Source organism: Prunus mume, linkage group LG5 (assembly GCF_029339155.1).
Source record: "Prunus mume cultivar Tortuosa linkage group LG5, ASM2933915v1, whole genome shotgun sequence".
Classification (NCBI taxonomy): Eukaryota; Viridiplantae; Streptophyta; class Magnoliopsida; order Rosales; family Rosaceae; genus Prunus; species Prunus mume.
This window is the reverse complement of record NC_142702.1, coordinates 24,515,427-24,537,697: the sequence shown is the minus strand read 5'-3', so window position 1 is coordinate 24,537,697 and position 22,271 is coordinate 24,515,427. Positions and strand designations below refer to the sequence as shown.

The window sequence follows — 22,271 nt, the reverse complement described above, 5'->3', positions numbered from 1 at the left end:
AGTAAAACACATAAAACAAAACATGGAGAAGAGATGTAGAAAAGAACAAGGGAAAGACGTCAGATGAGAGCTCGTGAACTGGAATAAATCCATCCCTCCCAACTTTTGCAGTTTATTTCTGTATTTTCCATAAAATACAACAAATACAAAGCTGCTGCAATATTACAAGCACCTAAAAAGCATTTTACCAAAAAGACGGGGACTTTAAACCGTCCATTGCCCTATCATGTCACTGACTGAACACAAAAAAACCTATTATACAGGGCGCAGCAAATAAATAATTTGCCACTGAGGGCCTCTCCAAAGGCCCTCTGCAACATCTACTACCTTCCTACATCACCCTTACCTCCTCTCCAGGACTCTTCCTCTCTAATCATGCTCCCCGGCTGACCCCCATACTGTTCAGTTTTTGCATAATGCATTCTTATGGCAGCAACGGGATCTGAAACACCGGTACATGGACCCCCTACAAGGATCCCTCCCCTCCCTACTACGTTCATCCCAACAATCCCCCTTCCTTGCTGCTGTAAACTCGAAATTGTATCAAACCCATTTCGTCTTGGCATATCAAATACATCTTGCCGCTGCTGCTGCTTCACATCTACTGTAAATGGGGGCACTTTAGCACCATCCCGACTCCTACTGAAAACCGGGTAATCCACAACTCCATTGCTGCCACTAATTTCCCTGGAAGGAAAAACTGATACACCATTAATATTCCGATCGTTGTTCTTGACAACCGCCTGCAATGGCTGCTGTTCCATTTTGGAAGAGGTAGTAGGAAAGTTGCCAAATGCTGCAGGGTACTTGGCCAGCAAGATAGCTGAATCAGAAAAAGATGGATAACCAGAATGCACTTTATTCCCTTCCCAAAAACCATAACTCCTCCTGGGAACCTTCTCAATCCCCAGATAACTACTACAATCAAACTTCAGGAGAGAAGAATTTCCATCAGCATTGTGATGCCCAGTGAATTTTAGGTTAGATGACGTGTTGCTTAACTTATGGTTGTGAGCTCCCTTTTCTTCATTCTCATGGATGTTGGAAATTGACTTGGACAGGGATGATGGATTGCTGAGTATTTTGCCAAACAGTTTCACATCACCATTCTTGCTTGGTTTATCTGAATCTGACGAACTCCATGAATGGGCTTTTGGAGGGCCAACTGGTTGTTCTACCTTTTGGGGAGCAAGGGGAAAATCAACCTCTGAACATTGCGGCCTACAGTTACCAAATTGCAGAAAGCCATCTTTCGTCATATAATGACCATTGATCTTCCTGTCTGGCTTTGAAAAGTTTTGAACTTCAGATAAATTACCGGACGTTACATCCCCATTAGTATCTTTCTTGGTTGCCATTTGCAATGGATAGCCCTTGAGAACCTGGGAGGATTCAACATTTGTATATACTGGAAGACCGGGTAAGTGCTGGTGACACTCATCTATCCCAACAGATTTAGGCTCTCTACCCTCCTGTAGATCCAGGGTTGACGACAACCTATCTTGGTTAAAGGCTTTCTCGCATTCAATTTTAGCAGAATCTTGTGACACAGAATCTGCAGGAGCATGACGATTCTCATTCGGCATTGAGATGACAGAAGGCTTTTGCATAGAATTCAGCCCCACCGAAACTTGATGCAGGCACTCGGGGTTAAGACTGAAACCTGAACAAGAACCACCACCAGCCAGGGCAGAAGCATTGCCACTTGAATTAGAATCGTGTACTGAACCTGGTAGGCTGCATCTGCTTGTATCTGTATTGCCATCAGAAGAATGTTCACCCATCAATTTTTCCCCATCCATGCCAGGATTAGTTGGGTCAAAGTTGATTCCCCCACCAACAGGTTCTGATTCTGCAATTAATATTCCCTTTTCAGCCACATCATCTTTCAGAGCATCTGCAGAGAATACTCGACTTCTCTGGGCATCTCTTACACAATCGGCATCTTCCAAAACTAGATTAGGCCTATCCTCCGCCTCTAATGCATCAGACGCCAGAGATTTGAGTGTCTGACCACCTTCATGATCTAATTGTCCCATTACATTGTTTTCCTCTGATCTAAGTGGACCTGTTTGCAAATTCATGGTCTCTGCAGGATCAGATTCATCATCCATGTTAATGACAGACAACGGCATGTCCTCATTCATTCTACACCCTGACTTATCACTGGAAATACCTGAACCAGTTTCCAGAACACAGGCATCTTCAGTATCACTCCCACCTCCATTAACATCGTCACCAACAGATGTTCCATTTCCAGCCACAGGATGTACCAAATCAAGCCCAAGGCACTTCCGAGCTTTACTAAAGAAAACCTTGCATTGATGTTGGGACCTTGTTCGAACACATCGTGAGATCATAGCAAAATCCTTGCCATAGGATGACACTGCCTGTATAAAGCTAGACTTCTCTGCATCTGTCCAGTCAGAAGGATCCATTTCTCCACAACTTTCCTCTGAGCAAGTCTCATCATCAACATTCTGCATAACATCAGGTGTCAAAGGTCGCCTCGCTAGTGAATCCACTTTCTGGCACTTCCATTCTCGGTAACCCTCACCAGGATCAATAGAACTAGTGATGCAAGAACTCACAGCCTCAGATGACAGCGAGCCACATATACCTGCTAAAACATCAGCAGCAACTGTTTCTCTTTCATTCCCAATCGCATCAAAACTGCAAGACCTTTCGACAGTGGTGTCATCACCTCGTGATGGATTAGTATTCCTGTACCCTTCCAAAAATAACCTTCCTGAATATGCCTGTCGAGATCTCGTGCTACCATCGGCATGAGCTGCGATTGCAGAAGCAGCACCCAAAATATCAAGGGAAGCAGCATTCATCTCACGATTCCATTTTTTCCCATTTGAAATTAGGTAGGTCTTAGCTGAAGACTTTCCTTGCTTAGTCATATCAGCCTTCTTCTTTGTTTTCTCAAAACAAACAGATTTGTGATGTTTGTAGTAGAACTCAACACAGTCAGCAGTTGTCTTATGATCAAGAAAAGAAGCAATTTTTCTGAAATCCTTCCCGCATGTGGTAAGCTTTTCAATGAACAGCTCTTTCTCTTCTGGCGTCCATGGGTTCATCAATGCCCTTTCCTTCTCAACAACACAGGGATCTTCAACTAAGCCATTACTAGAAATAAACCTCGTCACCATCTTCTCCTTCTTGTCCAAGATTAAGGCTGGCATCTTCAATGAGTTCCTATAACGCTTGACTTGGGAATCTGACAGCAACTTGTTGGTAAAATTAATGATCTCTGTAGTCGGGACCAAGCTCAGATTTCCTGCTGAAAACAAAAATTGAAAAATGTGATCAAAAAATGTTTCAACAGAAAAACACAACAAAAATGCAGAGATATTTGTTCTCAAAGGATTACACCAACAAAAATCACAAAGCATCAAATTTATTTTTTTTTTTCCAGTACTAACCACTAATGTTAATACAGGGAAAATTAGTGAGAACCATGTCACCAGAGGTCAGCATGCATGCCGCCTAGGCAAGAATAATGCATTAATCGTCAAAGTTAATCACTTGATTACTATCAAGAACAGAACTGGTTTTTTTCATTTCTCTTGTTTTGGTACCAGCATACCATAAGACAACAATAGTGAAACATAAAAAAGGCATAAAGGAGGCATTACCAGTTCCTCAAGCATAATTAATATTTCATAACCATGTTCAAACACTAAGAGAAATAAAATCAAATGCAACACAGAGCACAGAAACAAAAAAACAAGAAAGCTTAAGCAGCATTGAAAATATAAACTAAAGTCCCCTTACACCCATATCCATCAACAACAGAACTGTTTTCTTTCATTTTTCTTGTTCTGATATCAGCATATCAACATTGACAGACTCAACACATATAAACCAAGCACTTTATTCCAATCTCATAGAAAGAACACATGAGGTTGAGAAAAATATGACAATAAACAGATAAAGAAGAAAGATTTACTTACCAGGTGTAGAAAAACGAGATCGAATAGAAGAGCGATGCTTCTGATACCCATTATTTGTTGCTCGCAAGCTTAATTCAATTTTTTTGTGAGACTTCGGACGATATTTTCGTATGGAAAGCAAACGCAAGTCTTCCTTCCACAGGTGTTGAAAGGCTTTATATTTTAAGGTTAAGACTCTCTCCATAAACCTTAAACGCCGCTTCCTCATGGCGAACTTCTCTTTGATCAACGAATCATTCTTCCCAGATGAGGAAATACTAACTCCAGATATATCAACCTTGTAGTGCTCTCTTGGTAACAGCTTATTAAATACGTCAAAAGATCTATTTGCAGATTCTTTATTGGAAGAACATATAGAATCGCATATCGTATCAACTACACTAAAAAAAGACCTGAACCACCAGAAACAGGTGCAACTATCTCACTACCCAAAAGCATGCTACTATTTCCACAAGCAGACAGGTCAGTCTTTTCTTCATACTTTCCTGGCACTAGGCATTTTGCTTCCCCTTTGGTCGTTTCAATTGGATCCAAATCCCCAGAACAATCATTGTGACTCATCACATCTGATGAAGAAACCACCTTTACCAAAGGTAATGGTTCAACAAATTTCGACGTCGCTGTTCCAGGACTATCAATATCCTCATCCTTAACAATACCACAAAATTCTACCTGGTCACCATTACCAAGACACATCTTCTCCGCATCAGTGTCCCCAGAAGAATGAATTTGCAATGGAGCAGGCCGAGTGATCAAATTTGTGACAGTAACCTGTTCTTTGAAAGATTTATCATTGTCCTCCACAGGCAAAGAACTAGAAGTTGCTGGACGTGGACAGCTGCCCCGAGAATCAGAGTTCAATACTTTAAGCTCGTTTTCAAGTGAATCAATTTCTGACTCGGTCACTTCCAACACCTTCGAAATTTCACCTTTCCATATAAGTAACTTGTTCATTGCAGTAGGCCTCACAATACCAGAATCCACTGAACTTGGGTCATCGGATTGAAGCAATTCCCGTAGTGATGAGCCCAAATTAGCTATAGAATTGCAGTCCAACTTTTCCAAATTGAATGTGAATCCCTCATGATGACTCTGAAACATAGGACCAGGGGAACCACAAAAGTTTTATTATTGTTGTCAACATTTGCTGTCTTGCCAAATGATTTCTCCTCCACACCTGTTGCAACAATGATATAATCATAAAACTTCTGCACCTATAACATATATGTGTAAGGGAGAGATAAACATAACAATATGGATTGCATCAAAATAACAAGACAACAGATAACTTACCAACAGAAAAATATATAAAATGCATTTTTTGTAAAAACTAAGATATGTGAAGGTTTCAAAAAGAATGTGTGGTAGCAAAAATTAAAAAATTAAAAAATAAGAACACATAATACTACAAAAGCAAAATACTTAGTATAATTACTTAGACTACAACCTAAAACCACTGAGAAGGACAACCAAGGAGACCCAAAGGTTTTAAAATCCGTACTTCCTAATTTTCTACCTCCAGGCCCTTCCCATTCCACTAAACCAACACGTTGATACTAATATGTCAAGATGAGAAAAGCTTCATGTATGATGTTCCTTATCAAGGAGAGGATTTCATCGCCCACATTCTAGCAACAAGTAGTTATATCAACTGAATCTCATATTAACTTCTATTTGACTTGCATTAATAAGTAACCAATAATGCCAACACCACATTACAGATTTTAAAACACAAATCTTGTCAAAATCCACTCACATATCAGGTCACAATTTAAGATAGGGTAACACATGAAGGGAATGTAAGGATGCAACAATATACCTGGAGAGGAACTGCAAGCTACAGAGGATGGAGTTGCAGGAGATGCACAATCTGAGAAAACTGTAACTCTAGGGCTTTTATCAGCCAAATTTGAACTCAGAGAATGGACCGGCTCCATGTTACCAACAGAACAAACAACCCCATCTTTGTTCATGCTTCCATCAGGGACCTCGACTTTCTTTTTCTCATACTTTGCCAATCCCTCACCCCATCCAAGGCGCGGCTTCTTCCTAGAAGTCGTTTCCTCTGATGGGGCAGCAGATGTCACACAGGTAGTAGCTTCTCCTGAAGGAGACTGCACCGGAGTGGCATTTTTCTGCTGTGACTCAACCTTTGCTTCATTGAAATCAATGGCCCCAATGCTCTTTGAGCTACTTGAATGGCTGAAACCTGAACCCCGAGAAGACATGCTTCCAGACCGTGTCCATTTAAGGGGCTTCCAATCAATTGAGCCCAACGAGTTCTCTCTCTCACATTTCTGGCCAGCACCTAGACCAGTAGAACCACCCATCCTATCAAGCTGGTCTTTCAATTGAATCTGATCCCATGTGCTTCCAAAGTCAGAATGCGGATGAGATGAGTATGTCAGCATATCATCCTGTGTCCTTTGTTCATTAATCACGTCATTTGGCCTGCCTGGAGTGTTTGGAGACCCACTGCTGGTTTCCCAAGAATGACCTTTACATTCCCTCTGGCTGTAAGACCCTCTGTTATCCCTGCTGTTCCTACCATACCTTCCATCTCCACGCGAAAATGATGGTCGGCAGCTCTCGTCTTCCAGCATCTTATCACCAGACCGAGAAGATGTATAGCCATGACCAGAATCCTCGGAAAATAGGTGCCAACCACCCTGCTTACCATGACCTTCAGAAAATATTTAAAAGGAAAGGAAAGAAAAACAATCAACTCAAGCAAAGTATTCAGACCAAACAAAACTCAAGTAGAGTATATTTCGAACAAAACAGAAAGAAGGCAAAAACCATTTTTTCCAGAAAAAATGAAGGAAAGAAAAAGAATACATATTTCCCATAACAGATCTCAGAAAGTTGGCAGATCTAAACGATACTTGTGAAGGATATGATATGAAATCCAAAAAAAAATACTAAAACAACAAAATTAGCTGTGTTGAATCATAAGAAAAAACCCAAAACCGCTTACGGATGAAAAAATCATAAGGCTAAAGATCAAGTCTATCCGACCCTTCTCTTTGTTTGTTGTTTTAGCAAGCCCAACCCGTTCAAAAAGTGATTTACAAGCCTAGAACAGCAAATTAATGAAACATATGTTTGTGTGCATATACATATTTATCATAAGCCAAGAATTCTAATTCTAAATAGCCCGCAGAGAAACAGAGGCACAAGAGAGATTATTGAAAATAAGATAGACAAATACCTGGTGGTCTGCGAAAATCGGCTGAAGGCCAACGATTGAAGTCGCGAGGTGCATGATGGGGCGAGTCCCTCCATCGTGCCACAGAGCCAAGGGACTCCGACCTCTCGTGCTTCCTCTCCTTGAAGAAGTCTTTCCGATCCCAAGGCAATGGTTCTGGCGGCATCAAAATCAACCCAATCGCATGGGCAGCCACACCTTCACAACCCTAATTCTAAACCCCAAACACCACCGCCAAGATCTCCCTCGGCCGTATGCCCACCAAAGTCTTCGCCTTTCCACGCCCTAAAAACAACAGAACTCACAGCTGCCTATCCGTACCGTACTGAATCTAGGGTTTTCTGCAAACCAAATCGTAGAAGAGCCTTTCGAGCCTGCGCCGCAGCCGCGGTTGGTTGCCCTAGGGTTTCAAAACCAGATCGTGGACGAAACAAAACATAGGAGGAGTTTAGTGAGCCATGGGAGACGATGACTCTCCTAGGGTTTGCTCTTGTTATCCGCCTCGTCGTCGTTCGGCTGCCTTCTCTTCCTCTGAGGAAAATTTTCCTTCTCTTTCTTCCTCTTTCTTGGCTTCAAGAAAATCTGCCTGTGGGGCGAGAAAGTGAGAACCGTGAGCCGATAAGGGACAAAGAGAGCCTTGAGAGAGAGACTGGCATCCGGATCTCAACGCCCCTATTAAACTCTATTTCAATCTCAATTCACGTCCGAAAATAAATATAATTTCTTTTTTAAATTAGAAATAAATCCTTTTTTTTATTTTGGTGACTCATTTTTTTATTTATATTCTTTTATAACCCCTATTTATATCAAATCTTTTACTTTTTCTAGTTGGTTTCTACTTTTCTATTCCCTAATCAATCAAACTTTTTCTTTTTCACTTTGGCCCCCGCCTGTGTTCTCACCGTCGTGACCAAAATGCCCATGGTTTGGGCCTTATTTACGGGAAAAAAGGGCGGTGGTTGCCTGCTGTATTTTCCTTTACGTGAAATGACGAAATTACCCTTGCTCATTTTACAGAATGACACAATTGCGTGTCACGCCGGGTCAGTTGACCGTGATTTTTAAATTTTTAGCTTTTCTTCCTAGAGTTGACTCCTCTATCTTAATAATATCCCAGCAAAATGTGGGTTGTTGCGAATTGAAACGTTAATTTATTTATTTGCATCTTCTTAATAAGAACAAATTGAATTAGCTATGGTGGTGCACATGCATCTTATCATCAACTTGCAAATATACAGTGCAATTCTTATCTCTGATGTAATAAAAAGTTCAAACGTTTTGCTATTGTGTTGATTGTGCATATGATTGTGCATATGTAGAGAAGTACTTCGTTTTAAACTTTCATCTAATTATATTTCAACTAAAAATGCTTAATTTCTCCTAAAAACATCGTAATTATATTGTGTCAGTTTGTATCCATATATTTTGTTATTGACAATAATAACGGCATCTTATCAATATCATACCGACAATCTGTTCTTTAACTAATAGAAGAATTATTGAAAATCTCCTATGCATGAGAAATATGAAATTACCAATTATAAAAAAAAATCACCGTATATACTTTCTTCATCCCAACCATCCCAAAATGAACAATCACCACCCACCAAGACAATCTAAATTAGGCATATATGGTAATGCCTCCAAAGTAGATTATTCTCAAAGCAGAGCTTAATTAAAAATAGATTATTCTCGAAGCAGAACATTATGAAGCTCGATGAAGTAAGCAAGAGATGACTTATCAAAACCTCTAGGAATAAGAATCAAAGCAAAGTAAAAAAATTGGGAATCTCAGATATATGCAAATGTAACAATAAAAAAAGCAGAAGCATTTAAAAAGGAAGGTGGGCTGCTGAGAACTTCGCAAAGAAGGTAAGCTCCATCCTGCAATTTCAAACCCTACATATTCTCTCTAAACTAATACCAAACAAACAGCAGGGCAGAGGAAGAGCTCCTTTCTTCATATTGATCTCTCTCTTTGTTCAAATTAAGCTCTTCCTGGGCAGCTTCAAAGTTTGAATGGAGACCAGCTTTAGGGTTCTTCTTCCTTGTCTTTGCCTGGTTAGGTTGTTTTTGATGGCCATGGTGTTGGTTTGGTTGAGAAATATGGGCGTGATGTTTATTCTGAGAAGGATGAGTCATAGGAGCCTTTTTGGAAGTACCTACCAAATAGTCCTTCCCAACCAAAATTTTGACAAAATGATTATTATTTTGCCGACACAAGGAGAGATTTTATTTCTATAAAAATAAATAAATAAAGGAGGTAAATTTTATGAGCCTCCCAATTATAGTAGGATATGGATATTACAATTTTCACCTTATTGGGTCCATGGAGAAGTACAACTGTTCAAGCAAGCAGTGTACCCAACACCAATTGTAAATGAACAAAAATAAATAAATCACAACATCATAATTTGTGATTTCATGTTTAGTCAACTATTATACTATGATCATTTACGAGGCTAAGAAACAAAAAATGTATAGCTAACTAATAATCTAGGGTTCGTTTGAGACTGCTTTTCTAATAAGTACTTCTACTCATAAGCGTTTTTATTATAAAGATGTTTAAATTTTCATAAGAAATCCAAGTGCTTTTAGCAAGTGCTTCTCCATAAAGAATTTCTATAACCCGAAAATGCTTCTAAAATTTTTTTGCCAAAAGTTATCAGAAGTGTTTTTAGTTATCAGAAATCTCTTTTAGCCCTTTCAGAAGCACTCCTAAATAAACCCTTATTTTTTTTGTCAAAAGCAAACAATTTAGGCTCGTTTGTGACTGCTATTCTTTAGGAAGCACTTATGTTCATAAACGTTTCTAACAAAATCATTTTTATTATAAAATTGTTGAAATTTTCATAAAAAAATTGAAGTACTTCTTAAAAAAGCACATGACATGTGTTTCTTCATAAAGCACTTTTATGGCCCAAAAGCACTTCTAAACTTTTATGTCAAACGCCATTAGAAGCACTTTTGTTTGTCAGAAAACGTTTTTAACTATTTAAAAAGCACTCCCAAATGAGTGCGCATTAGAATATGGATATAAACTTTTTTTTACAAGCAATATTAAAGGATAAGAGATTCAAACACAAATAGGAGTTAATAACTGTTTATAACCACTCGAACTACAAGCCTCTTACCAATATTGTTTTGAACTGCTTAAATAAAAAGCAAAATTAATTTTCTTTGGTATTTTGTTCACGTGATTCTATGAGCATGGCAACATAGTTCCTAAGGACGATTGTCTCCACACAATTATTTGTTCTTGGCACGTCCAAAATCACACCCCCACAATGACGAATTCTTAGACCATCTGCCATTTATTTAATAAAATAATTATAAAGTTCTATGTTGAGAATTAAAGTTAGAATGTCATATCGTAATATATATATATATATATATATAAAGCAAAAGGCATAGAATGATGAAATATTTAAAATACCAGAAAATGTCATTGGTTAATACAAACATTAAGAATTGAAATTATTAATTAAATGAGGATAATATGGTAAATTCACTTTTCCATATTACAAAAATTAAAATTACAAGAAAAATCAGATAATAGATCATATTTTTATGGAACACAACTACCCATTATCTTTTTTAATTCTAAAATAATTTATTTTATTTTTAAAAAAATGTCTCTAGCAAAAGTGCATGCAGAGAGGCTAGTATATTTATAACAATCTTCTTAGCCAAAAAAGAAAAAGGAAAAAAAAAGGAATATAACAATATGTGGATATATAATTTTACATTCTTTTTATAAAAGGAATATTGAAACTTGGAAATTTAAACCTAAGATACTAACTACAAAGCTTATAGGATGGCGATTTTCACTCATATTTTATGCATGTGCACTCATTCTTTTTAGAGGTATTTAGTTATATACTATTTTTAGCACTAGTGATATAGATAAATTCTATATTATTTAATTTTTATAAACAAACCTAAAAAATGACATCTTGCCCTATTGAATTTAATTTTGATTATTAAATTACTTTGATGCCTTGTCGAGTGTTTTGGGTTTTTTTTTTTTTTGAGGTTTTGGGGTTGTGTTTGTTTTTATAAATCGATGACAATTTTTTAATTTATAGGAAGTTTGAAGCCTCTTTGTTATGTTGTAAATGGACTTTGGGTGTGTTTATAAAGTCTATTTCATGTAGGTTTTCTTTTATAATTTGGACCCCTATATTCGGCATAGTAGTGAAACTCCTTTCTTTTTATATTTATTATTTGCAATTTAATAAATGAAAAAAAAGACAAAATATAAAAATAAGGGATAAATGAACAAAATTAAAGGGTCGTTTGGTTCAAGATTTAGAGCTTTGGAATAGGTATGGAATTGCATTCACTTGTTTGGTAAATACTTCGTTGGGAATGCAATACCTAACTTATGGATATGAACTTTTCATATAAGTGTAAAAATCTATACTCACAAAATATTGCTAGTTAATTACATTGTAAAAGACGATAGTCTAAAATTTTAAAATGTTTCACCAATGGTGGTTTGATTTTATACATCAAACATAGAACCAACTCCTCCTTTGAGGAGTTTTTGGTAATTAAACAAATTAACTCGTTGCATATGGTTACGTTAAGTCGCATAAAAAGAAATGGTTATGTTAATTTGGTCCAACAATACCACAAGTTAACATACCGAAGTTTTTGTTTGATTATTCGGAGAATAAATGTTACTAAAAAATATACGAAAGAGGGAGCAATTCGAACGTGAAACCTCTTGAAACGCTAGAAAAATAGTACCATATTAAATTACGACTAAATTTTTGTGATGCAGACTGTGATGTGGAGTGATCACTATGTACAATCTAATTTTAGTCGGTCATTTGATATAAAATAAATTTAAAATAACTATTAATCAGTGAAAACCCAAGTGATGACATTTCAACTCTCAGTCCCAGAGGACCTCTGCCTAAATATGTAGAACTACAAGGGCTTATACAGAAAACCCAACTTTGTCGCCTAGCAAGCATTTCCACCTCAGTGGAGTTCAGCCAGCGGCAGCGAGCGAGAGTCGAGACGGAGTCAAAGCAGTAAACTACGGAATGCAGACGTCAACCGGGACACGTGCCAACGCACGTAACTTGTTGTCGTGTTTGGCAAATGCTCGTTTGGAGATATAATAGTAACCAAACACATGCTGTCAGAATAAAAAATAGTATAAATTCTGGGTGCCTTCTGTTATTTATTTATTTATTTTATACAAGCAATTCGGTAAGTTAGATGGGATAGAGTGAAAAAGGATTGTAAAGGGACTTGTAATGGAAAGTGGTTAAAATTATTTATTCCTACATATACGATTTTAAGTTTAATTTCTCCCTCTCCTAATGTCATTTCTAAACAGAAGAGTTGGAGAATCAATCTAGAATAGAAAATCAGAATTGGAGTTTAATTTAAATTGAATTAATTTGGTAATTTTTCAATTTAGAACGTTAACTTGTTCAAATTGAACACCTCACAATTTCAACTCATACTTCAAAAATTTAAATTTCTAAATGCCAACTTAGAATTGGACGTATATGAAGAAAACCCTAAAGCAAAATCCCTAGTTGTCAACTTGGCGGCCACCCATAATATTCCATCCATTTTCTTTCCTATCATCACATTTCCTATAATTCCCTTCCTTTTGTTGAATAATATAAGTCCTATATTGGAAACTTGATTAAATAAAATCTAAGATATAATGAATAGTTTCACTACTAATATCACCGAGGCATTTTGTGATAAAACCTCACTCCTACTGGGCTTTATAGGTGGTTAAGTTTGAGACAATATCGGTGTTGTTAGTAGTGAGGTTGTAGGCCCGTCTCTCTAAAATTTAACATGGTATCGAACGAGTTGATTGACTAAGCTGAATTGGGCCTTTACCCTTACCCACTATGTGATGTTCACATGTTGAGCTTAAATGTTTACCCATACCCCTTACCCAATATGTGGTGTTCATGTGTTGAGCTTAAATTTTTACTTCGATGTTGACTTGGCTCCTCGTGTGGCCCACTATATGGTGGTCCCACGTGAGGAGAGTGTTGAAGAATATAAGTTCCATATCTGAAACTTGACTAAATAAAATACAAGATATAATGAATTGTTCCACTACTAATATCACTGATGCCCTTTGTGATAAAACTCCACACCTACTGGGCTTTGTAGGTGATTAAATTGGGAACAATATCCGTATTGTTAGTAGTGGGTCGTTGTCTCGTCTCTATGAATTTAACACTTTTTCCTATGGATTCTTTGTTTTTTGTTTTATTTTGTGATGTAGAAGCAATTATCATGAGACATTGTCATAGCCATAATATAGTCATTGTCTTTTGGCCTAGACATACAAGATTGGTTCAAGTCGTTACCCTTACATACAGATTTGAAGCTACGAAGCGTGGATAATGTCAGGTTCGGGTTTAGTTGGTGCGACACTATAGGTTTAGTCAGTATGACACTATTGCTTTCTTTAGGTTGCCCGAGATGATGTGGAGTGGTGGTCTTGTTTCTTAGTTTGTGTTAGTCTAATAATTCCCATGAACTTTATAGGAGTTTGATGTGGTTTTTTTTATTTTTTTATAATAATTGGCTTTTGATACTTTGATGTTTCTGATACGGACAAATCTTTATTGATGTTTGAGTACATATGCTTTTGATTACTGATTCGGTGATTTTAATAATTTTTTGGGTTATGCGTATTCTATCTAGATCAATTCAACTTGTTGTGTTTTGTTACTGGAGAAGTTGTATCCATATTCAACACCTTAGTTGCTTTGTACTTGCTTTTTTTTTAAAAAAAAAATTAATTTATAATTTATTTAAATCTTATCAATAAAATATTATCGTTCTTTTATTAGAAAATAATAAAATGTATACGAAATAAGCATGTGAAGCCTAACTTAGAGTTAACAGAGTGAAAGGAATATGAAATGACGCCGTAAAAATTCATGTTAATTTAAGTTTGATGTTTCAATTAAACAAAATAAAACTTTCGTATAATTGAAAGGGGTGTAGTAAATGTTCAAATGTTTAACTATTGACAAAAAGAAAAGGATTAAATGTTCAACTCTATAAAAGAATATATGATCAATTCTTTTATGCTCAATCGTTGTGTATGATGGTTCTTTAAAAAAAATCATGGTGTAGATGTAACCTCTAAACTCGTGGGATGATGACAAGAAGAGCGAAAAATAAGGTTACCTTGTTGTTTTCACAATCAAAGAGTATCGTTCTTTAAAGAAGCACAGGATCTTTTTTCAACTGGCCACTGCCCAAAAAGTCAAAAGCTTATTGTTGAAACTTTTGAAAAAAGCATATTTATACGCATTAGATAAATGAGCTGGATTTGGAGCATGTGGAATTATCAAATAAAGAATTCTCTAATGGTGGATTTTGTTTGGAGTGAAAATTCCAGGGGAGAAGTAAGGTAACACAGTGAAAAAGCAACAAGGCTTTTTGGTCAAGTTGATTTTTTTCTTTCTCTTTTTCTCCTTGCATTTATCTTTTTTATTAAGGAATATCAGACGTCGACATGGTGTTTATTGAGTGCATGCACGGAAGCAGAGCAGGGGTGGGTGGGTTCATAACTTCTGTAAGAAAGTAAAAATAGACAATTACATAATGACTTGTCATCTAACACAAAGATAAATCTTCTGTAAGAAAGTAAAAGTCGTGTGTGTTTTGATGATTCTAAATAAGTGCTTTTTCTATGGTAAGGCGCTTGGCTTTCATTGTAACTTGTAATCTCAGAATTCTTGTGTTTTAAGTAGTATTGAGAAAAATTTGTATATATCGTGTAATTGTTTAATGAAAAATACATCTACAATTTGATCACACCAAGCAAAAAGAAAGGTAATTGATGAAGAAGATGCAATGATATGTCTAGGGCTATTTTTGAAGATGTTAAGAGTCTCCTACAAATGATCTCTGAGTATTCGTTTCAATTAGTCCTAGAGAATCCAATAGCGTTGCACATAGGCTTGCTAAAATTTGATTTGTTTGAAGAGATTTCGTTGGTATGGGTAGAGGTGCTCTTGATTTTATTGAGGACGCCCTTATGGTATGAATAATTCTATGAGTCGGATTACACTTCCTAAGTTTTACTTATTTTTATTTATTTATAAAAAAACTAAAGGTAATTGATGATTGGTGATGGCACCACATAATATAAAGCCTATAAGGTCTAAGAACCAAGCTTTGTATTGTAGAGTCCATGTTCAACGTAATTCACTCCCTATCTTTGGGTTCAAATGTTGGGTGATTCTATAGGCACCCAAAAATGTCTATCCGCACTTAAAATTTAGAATAATACTAGTTGTACCGTATTATTATACCACAATTCATACTATATGATGTGACAGTTGATTTGAACATACCACATCATGTAAAATAGTAGTTTCTGTTTTTCTAATTTTATTTATTAAAATACACTTCATTTGAATCACCCAAATATCCCAAGAAGGATTTACATGTTGGCCCTAATATTTTTATTTTAATAATTCAAAAAGGCCTCCCCTGCCCCTATGTCTAAAAGTCTCATATTGATACGAATCCAGAAAACGAATCAAATAGGGGGTTCATAACTATAGCGGTAAAAAGCACCTCTTCCACATTAGACTTTGCTTTTTTCATATTTCTTCCTTTTCGGATCTTATATATAATATCTTAGGTGAAGATGGTCAAGCAAAGAAAGTTGCATTTTTTTCTACAAATGCATTTACTATCGTTGAAAGGGGCTTGTAGCTTAGATAATAGCAGTTATTCTTACACCCGAGGGCTTGCGTGTAGAAAAATCTCTTTGTTGAACATAGAGAAATTGAAAGAGAAAAAGTGTCAGAAACAGAAGAAATGAGTGTGGAACCACGTTTTGGTCCATGCTCTCCAATTATATATGTATATTAAAATTGAATGGCCATCATTTTCATGGTCTACTTTCCTATCTTCGAAACATGGTAGGTCCTCTCTTCCAACTCTCTTATCCCTCTCTTTGATTATGTACGTAACTCTAACTCTATGCTACGAACTCTCACACTTGACTCTTCCACCAAGCCGCAACTGTTGAAATGCACAGCCATCATTACAACAGAACCTATCTTCTCGAGTAACCTACCACATGCACTTACAAAAAACAACAATTTATGGGATATTTCCATTCATTGAATTCTAGGGTTCTAAGATACAATTTTTAATCAATCCACATAAGTGATTTAGATCTCCTTTTTTATTATTCGAAAGAGAAATATCGCTAGATTAAAAGTTAGTTGTAAATATGTATAAGTAAGATAAATTCAATGTCATCCTTCATTATTGTTTTAGTAAGCTATTAATATAAAATCGATCACCAACTATGTGAAGAGTTGTACTAACATTAGTTGCGTGTGATGTATTTTCAGTCATGATTAAATGTATATTTTTTAATGTCTACAATGGGATCAGACGCACGATTTAATTTTCAGTTATAATTGAGTGCATGACTTAATGTCTAAAATTGAATAACACACCCCACTCGAATGACGCAAATACTTTTCTGTTTTTGTTTAAAAGATATTTTTGGCAGGATCAAATTAAAACAAAAGAAAATATGAATCAGAATTCCAACTGATAGCCCATGGTCCATGATTCAGAGGATATGATGAAACTTCCTAAAAGAAAAAAAAAAAAAAAAAAAAAAAAAAAAAATGCTTTGAGACCAAGTCAAGCTGCAGCCAAGCCCACAACCAATTTGATTCCTTCATCCCTGGACTGAGTTTTTCAAGGTGTCGCCAACAGATTACAGGACACTGCAGCTAACAAAATTACCGCCACCCACTCTTATTACTTAACACTTTGGCCTGTACAGTGCTGTTGCTTATCTTTTTTATTTGATTCTGTTTATGAACTTCTTTCACCATTATTAGTCACTAATTGCTTTCCCTTATTTGGCTTAAAATAAGATACTTATAGGAAAGCTCATGTGCTTTTTTGGTTTAGATTCATTTTTTTCAGGTGTTAGCTGCAGACCTCAAGTTTGCAGCTTGAAAAATCTAGAGCTAACCCCATGTGCGCATCCTACCTGTTCGGCCAATTGACTGAGTGAAGCAAATAAATTCCACAGCTTGGAATTTTAAAGCAGAAAAAAATTGCATGGCTTGCAGACCATTCACACTCCATTACAACTAATCACAATCATTGGCATTCTGCCTGAGAGGCCAAGTCTTCATAAATGTCAAGCACTCTTTGTCTCTCTCTGTCACTCATATTTTTTTAGTCTTTTTAGGTAATTCATTGCAGACCCAGATATATTTTGGGATCTGGGTTTTATTGTTTAGTGCATTGTAGATAAATTCCTTGGGAACCCATAACAGTGTTGGGATTTGTGCTTCTGGGTTTCATTTGAGTTTGTTGTAATTGATCTATTGTTGCAGTACCTTCACTGAATGCTTTTTAAGTCTCTTTCTGCTTACAGCTTCTGAATCTTATGATTTAGAGTTTTGTTGCTTTGTCTTTGTTATTGCTTGACTGGTTAAGAAATGGGTGACCACTCTCCATTTGCATTTCTTTGCATTTTGCTCCTTTTCTTTGGAGCTTGTTTTGCTTCTATTCAAGATCAAGTGAGGGATAGAATCACAAATTTGCCAGGACAGCCAAATGTGGGGTTTGCGCAGTTCTCTGGTTATGTGACGGTGAATAAGAAAGCTGGTAGAGCATTGTTTTACTGGTTGATTGAATCCCCAAAAAACCGTGGACCTGAGTCTAGACCGCTGGTGTTGTGGCTCAATGGTGGTCCAGGTTGTTCTTCTGTTGCTTATGGAGCAGCTGAAGAGATTGGACCTTTTCGCATTAGACCTGATGGGAAGACCCTTTACTTGAATCCCTATACTTGGAACAATTGTATGTATAAACTTTGGTGCATATTCTGTTAATTGGTTACAAAATTGTCATCTTTTTTATTTTATCTAATTCTGATTGATTTTCAAATATTTGGGCAGTGGCAAATTTGCTGTTCCTTGAATCTCCAGCTGGTGTTGGTTTTTCATACTCAAATACGACCACAGATTTGTACACAAACGGAGACCAGAGAACAGGTTGTTGTTCACTTTAGTTTTGTAGCTTTATTGAATTTATAGTTTTCTCAGTTTGTAGGGGCTAGCATTTGGAAGATTCATGGGTTGTGTGAATACTGTTTCTCTGTTTACAAATTAGTTTATTTTGACATTGCTGAATATTTTTGATAACTGGGGTGTCTTGTGTCTGTAGCTGAAGATGCATATGCATTTCTAATCAATTGGTTTGAAAGGTTCCCACAGTACAAGCACCGAGATTTCTACATTGCTGGAGAAAGTTACGCAGGTGTGAATTACTTCCTCAGCCTACTTTCCCCCTTTTCCTCTTCCAATTTTATCTTTACTATGGTTTCCCTGCACATTTGATATGATGATAATGAGTTCATTTTCAAAATTTCACTTTCAGGTCACTATGTTCCTCAGTTGTCTCAATTGGTTTATGAGAGAAACAAGGGAATTCAGAATCCAGTTATAAATTTTAAGGGATTTTTGGTAAGAATGTAGGATTATCTTGAATTGCAACTATGTGCAAACTTTAGTTTCTGCCTCTTTCCTGAAGGGTTGCTTGGTACAACGTAAAAGATTTTATTTATTGTTCGAAGAATTACCAATATCAAATGATATTTTACTTTTTCCACGATTGAAATATTGTTTGATTTTTTTAGTACTTTTGAGGTAATTGTCTATCAACCTGTTGAACTGAGCAACTTATGTTGTTTTAAAATAAGCTGAAGTTAAACTGTAGATAGACTGTTTTATTCTATTTTTTCAGGATGCCATAAAATGAAATAAATTATATTAATTGCTAACAAGGAAATCCTTAAAATTAAGTACATTCAATCATGAACTAATTTAAATCACACAGTTGTAGTTTTCCATATATTTTATGAGAACTTATAACATGTGAAATGTCTGGCAACTAACCTATTTACATGGGTGTATTTATCTTGTTGATATATTTCTTTCTCCCAGGTGGGAAATGCTGTGACTGATGATTACCATGATTATGTTGGCACATTTCAATACTGGTGGACCCATGGTTTAATTTCTGATTCTACCTATCGGATGCTACGAGTAACCTGTGACTTTGGATCCACTCAGCATCCATCAGTGGAATGTATGAGAGCCCTTAAAATAGCAGAAATGGAGCAGGGAAACATTGATCCGTACAGCATTTTTACCCGTCCTTGCAATAGCACCGAGTCACTAAAGCACAACTTGAGGGGTCATTACGTAAGTTCTACTGAACATTTCTTTTCCTCACTAGTCATCATTCTCTACTTATTTGTTAACTTGTAAGGTGCAGCCTGCATGTATATGTTTCTCTCTGTTTGCCTTTCCTCGTGTCAGATAGGACTGCACGTGAGGAAGGTGTTAGCTTCACATACATTGTTAACCCATTCTCCAGGGTACTGTGGTTGTCTAACAGACCTAGGAATTAAAAAAAGTAATAAAGGAATAGGTAATTTTTAGTTGCTTATAGGTTTAAGTCAGTTGTCACTGTTTTGGTGATTTCCCCATGCAGTTAGTGTACCAGGGATTACTTGGCTTTTTAATAACTAATTGATATAATTAACCTTTGAACTCAATTCACCCTTACATTAGATATAAAATACTTCATATACTTGTTTGATATACGAAATTCTTCTGAACAATTTCTATTGAGAACATATGTATCTCATTGCATTGCTTTTCCAGACGCAAAGTTATATTTTCTTTTGTTTTTTAAGTTCCCTGCCCTTAAAGTTTCAAACTATGATTTGCAATATCTTTATATTTTGTGAAGATGAAAAATTTTGATTCTGAATTTTGTCACTGGTGGTACAAGTAGTTAAAATTTTCTTGCTTATATTTCATTACTACATTAGCATCAATGTGTTCCTCACAGTCTAGAATTTGCTTAGTTGCATATTTTCTTTAAAAATCATTTGAAAGGTCTGTGTTATTTAATCTTACGCTGTTTAAACTCAGCCATGGATGTCCAGAGCATATGATCCCTGCACTGAGAGGTATTCCGAAGTGTACTTCAACCATCCAGAAGTTCAAAGGGCATTCCATGCCAATGTAACTGGAATTTCTTATCCATGGCAAACATGCAGGTAGGTATTTTGTTTTCAATATTTAACTTCTTGCATGTCTTGCAATAGAGTTCTTAGATAATGTGTTTTTCTGCAGTGATATAGTTGGAACCTACTGGGCGGATTCTCCACTGTCTATGCTTCCTATTTATCGAGAGCTCATTGCTGCTGGTCTTAGGATATGGGTATACAGGTAGACTCACCATACTGCAACTCCTTTTTCCCTCAGGTCCCTGAATTTCGAGGATTCTGGTTCCCTGGATTTCTGTAATTCAAGTGACAGATGTTTTGTTTTTTGTTCGGGAACTTGATGTTATAAACTAGCACTACTAGCAGCAGTAATGGTAATGGTGGCGGTAAATTGAATGTGCATTGTTCATAGAAGCAATCTTGTTTTATATTTCCATTAAGTATTTACTTGCGCAAAAATCACTAAAGGTTTTTATTGTACTGTACTTCATGTTGAAGAGTTTGTAGCGTGTGAATACTAAAAAATGAACAAGATGTTACTGTTTGTTGTATAATTTCGTGAATATACTTATGGACGTACTCTTTGGAACTGTACTTCTGTTTTTCAATTTTGCTTCCTGTAGCTGACATTGCTATTGATGAACTCTTTCTCCAGTGGAGACACTGATGCAGTGGTTCCTGTGACTGCAACTCGCTACTCCATAGATGCCCTGAAGCTACCAACAATTACCAACTGGTCCCCGTGGTATGACAATGGCAAGGTTAGATCCATGGAAGAGATGTTCTTCACAACCATTAAGTCGAATTGCAATTTTATGTTTTCCTATTGTAACTTCAGTCCATATTTACACGGCTCGTTTCTCTTCTTACAATGGGTAGCCTTTTACATTCCTTCTTTACTCTTCTTTGCGCCATAGACTTTATGTGCTTATGACAACCATATCCGTGATTAACTGTATATAGACTTTTTCTACCGTATCCTTTTGTTGTATCTGCGGTCGACTATATAATCTCTCGTCTCCTCAAACGCTCTCATTCCTTTGTCATATAGGTTGGTGGCTGGAACCAAATATACAAGGGGCTGACATTTGTGACCGTGACCGGAGCTGGGCATGAGGTTCCGCTCCATCGACCTCGCCAGGCTTTTATTGTTTTCAGATCATTTTTGGAAGGCAAGCCCATGGAAAGTTAGATTCATTCCATCTTATTCACGTACTCTTGATGAATAAGCACAAACATATGGGATTTGCAGCAATTGTTCATACACAGAATCTGGGAAAAGCAAAATAAGACAAGCATTCCTCTCGAGTGCCCCCTCCATTCTTGCCCCCCAGGCAGCACCATTTTATAGTTTTATTTATTTAGCTGTTGCTCTCTGGAAATACCATCCATGAGAAGAAAAATTACTGACTAGTTAAGAGTAAAAAAATTGGACTTCTTCCATACATATCTATGTGGATTCTTTATTGAAGAAATATATTCTTTATTATTGGTATTTGATTTATGATAAAGGTCTTATTATTTATATATTTATTTAATTGGCAAAAAGAAAATGATGATAAAGAATCTGTCGTTTAAAGCAATGGCCAAAGTACACGGCGGATTAGATGCTTACGTTGCGTTGTTATCTTCCGATCCAAGAAATAAACAATGTGTCGTTTTTCTTCCGGCCAGCGCCGAATAATGAATAATATTTTGGAGGGTTTAAGATGATTTAAATCCGCATTGGCCACTTGCTTGCTGGTTGCTTATATCAATGCAACTTGTTACACACAAGTCAAAAGAGAGGTACGCTAAGAATTCTATTCGTCTCTCAAAACCTAGAATTGTTTATTTTAATGAAGAAGGATCATGTTCAAGCTGCCAGTTTGTCCCCCTAGCAATTCAGTCTATCAGTTGAAAATACATATGCCTGCATTGCAATAGAAGCATATTTGAATTTTAATATTATGAATTCAGAACTTGATTCTTTGATCTCGAAAGACGAATATTAAGACGGGTATTATTATTTAGATCG

At 36.4% G+C, this 22,271-nt stretch overlaps 2 protein-coding genes across 2 annotated transcripts; one reads left to right on the top strand and one right to left on the bottom strand.

Annotated features, from left to right (window-relative positions):
* Positions 1-36: 36 nt before the first annotated feature.
* On the bottom strand, positions 37-7,782 carry LOC103332387 (Duplicated homeodomain-like superfamily protein). The gene is given in 6 exon segments (XM_089053310.1): positions 37-3,289; positions 3,963-4,347; positions 4,350-5,078; positions 5,081-5,139; positions 5,782-6,645; positions 7,174-7,782. Coding segments are annotated over 6 exon segments (5,166 nt in total). The 5' UTR covers positions 7,337-7,782; the 3' UTR covers positions 37-323.
* A 9,073-nt stretch (positions 7,783-16,855) lies between these two features.
* Positions 16,856-21,779, top strand: LOC103332386 (serine carboxypeptidase-like 27). Its single transcript, XM_008235120.3, has 10 exons — positions 16,856-16,996; positions 17,134-18,033; positions 18,132-18,227; positions 18,400-18,492; positions 18,613-18,698; positions 19,179-19,439; positions 20,178-20,305; positions 20,382-20,477; positions 20,910-21,015; positions 21,306-21,779. Exons 2-10 carry the CDS (start codon positions 17,673-17,675, stop codon positions 21,444-21,446), a joined length of 1,368 nt encoding a protein of 455 aa, XP_008233342.1. The 5' UTR covers positions 16,856-16,996; positions 17,134-17,672; the 3' UTR covers positions 21,447-21,779.
* Positions 21,780-22,271: the final 492 nt, after the last annotated feature.

Excerpts from the sequence above, each read along its gene's own strand:
- LOC103332386 (XM_008235120.3), top strand. The coding sequence starts at position 17,673 with ATGGGTGACCACTCTCCATTTGCATTTCTTTGCATTTTGCTCCTTTTC. Across the intron at positions 18,034-18,131 it reads TCCCTATACTTGGAACAATT|TGGCAAATTTGCTGTTCCTT; the intron begins GTATGTATAAAC and ends ATATTTGGGCAG. Across the intron at positions 19,440-20,177 it reads ACAACTTGAGGGGTCATTAC|CCATGGATGTCCAGAGCATA; the intron begins GTAAGTTCTACT and ends GTTTAAACTCAG.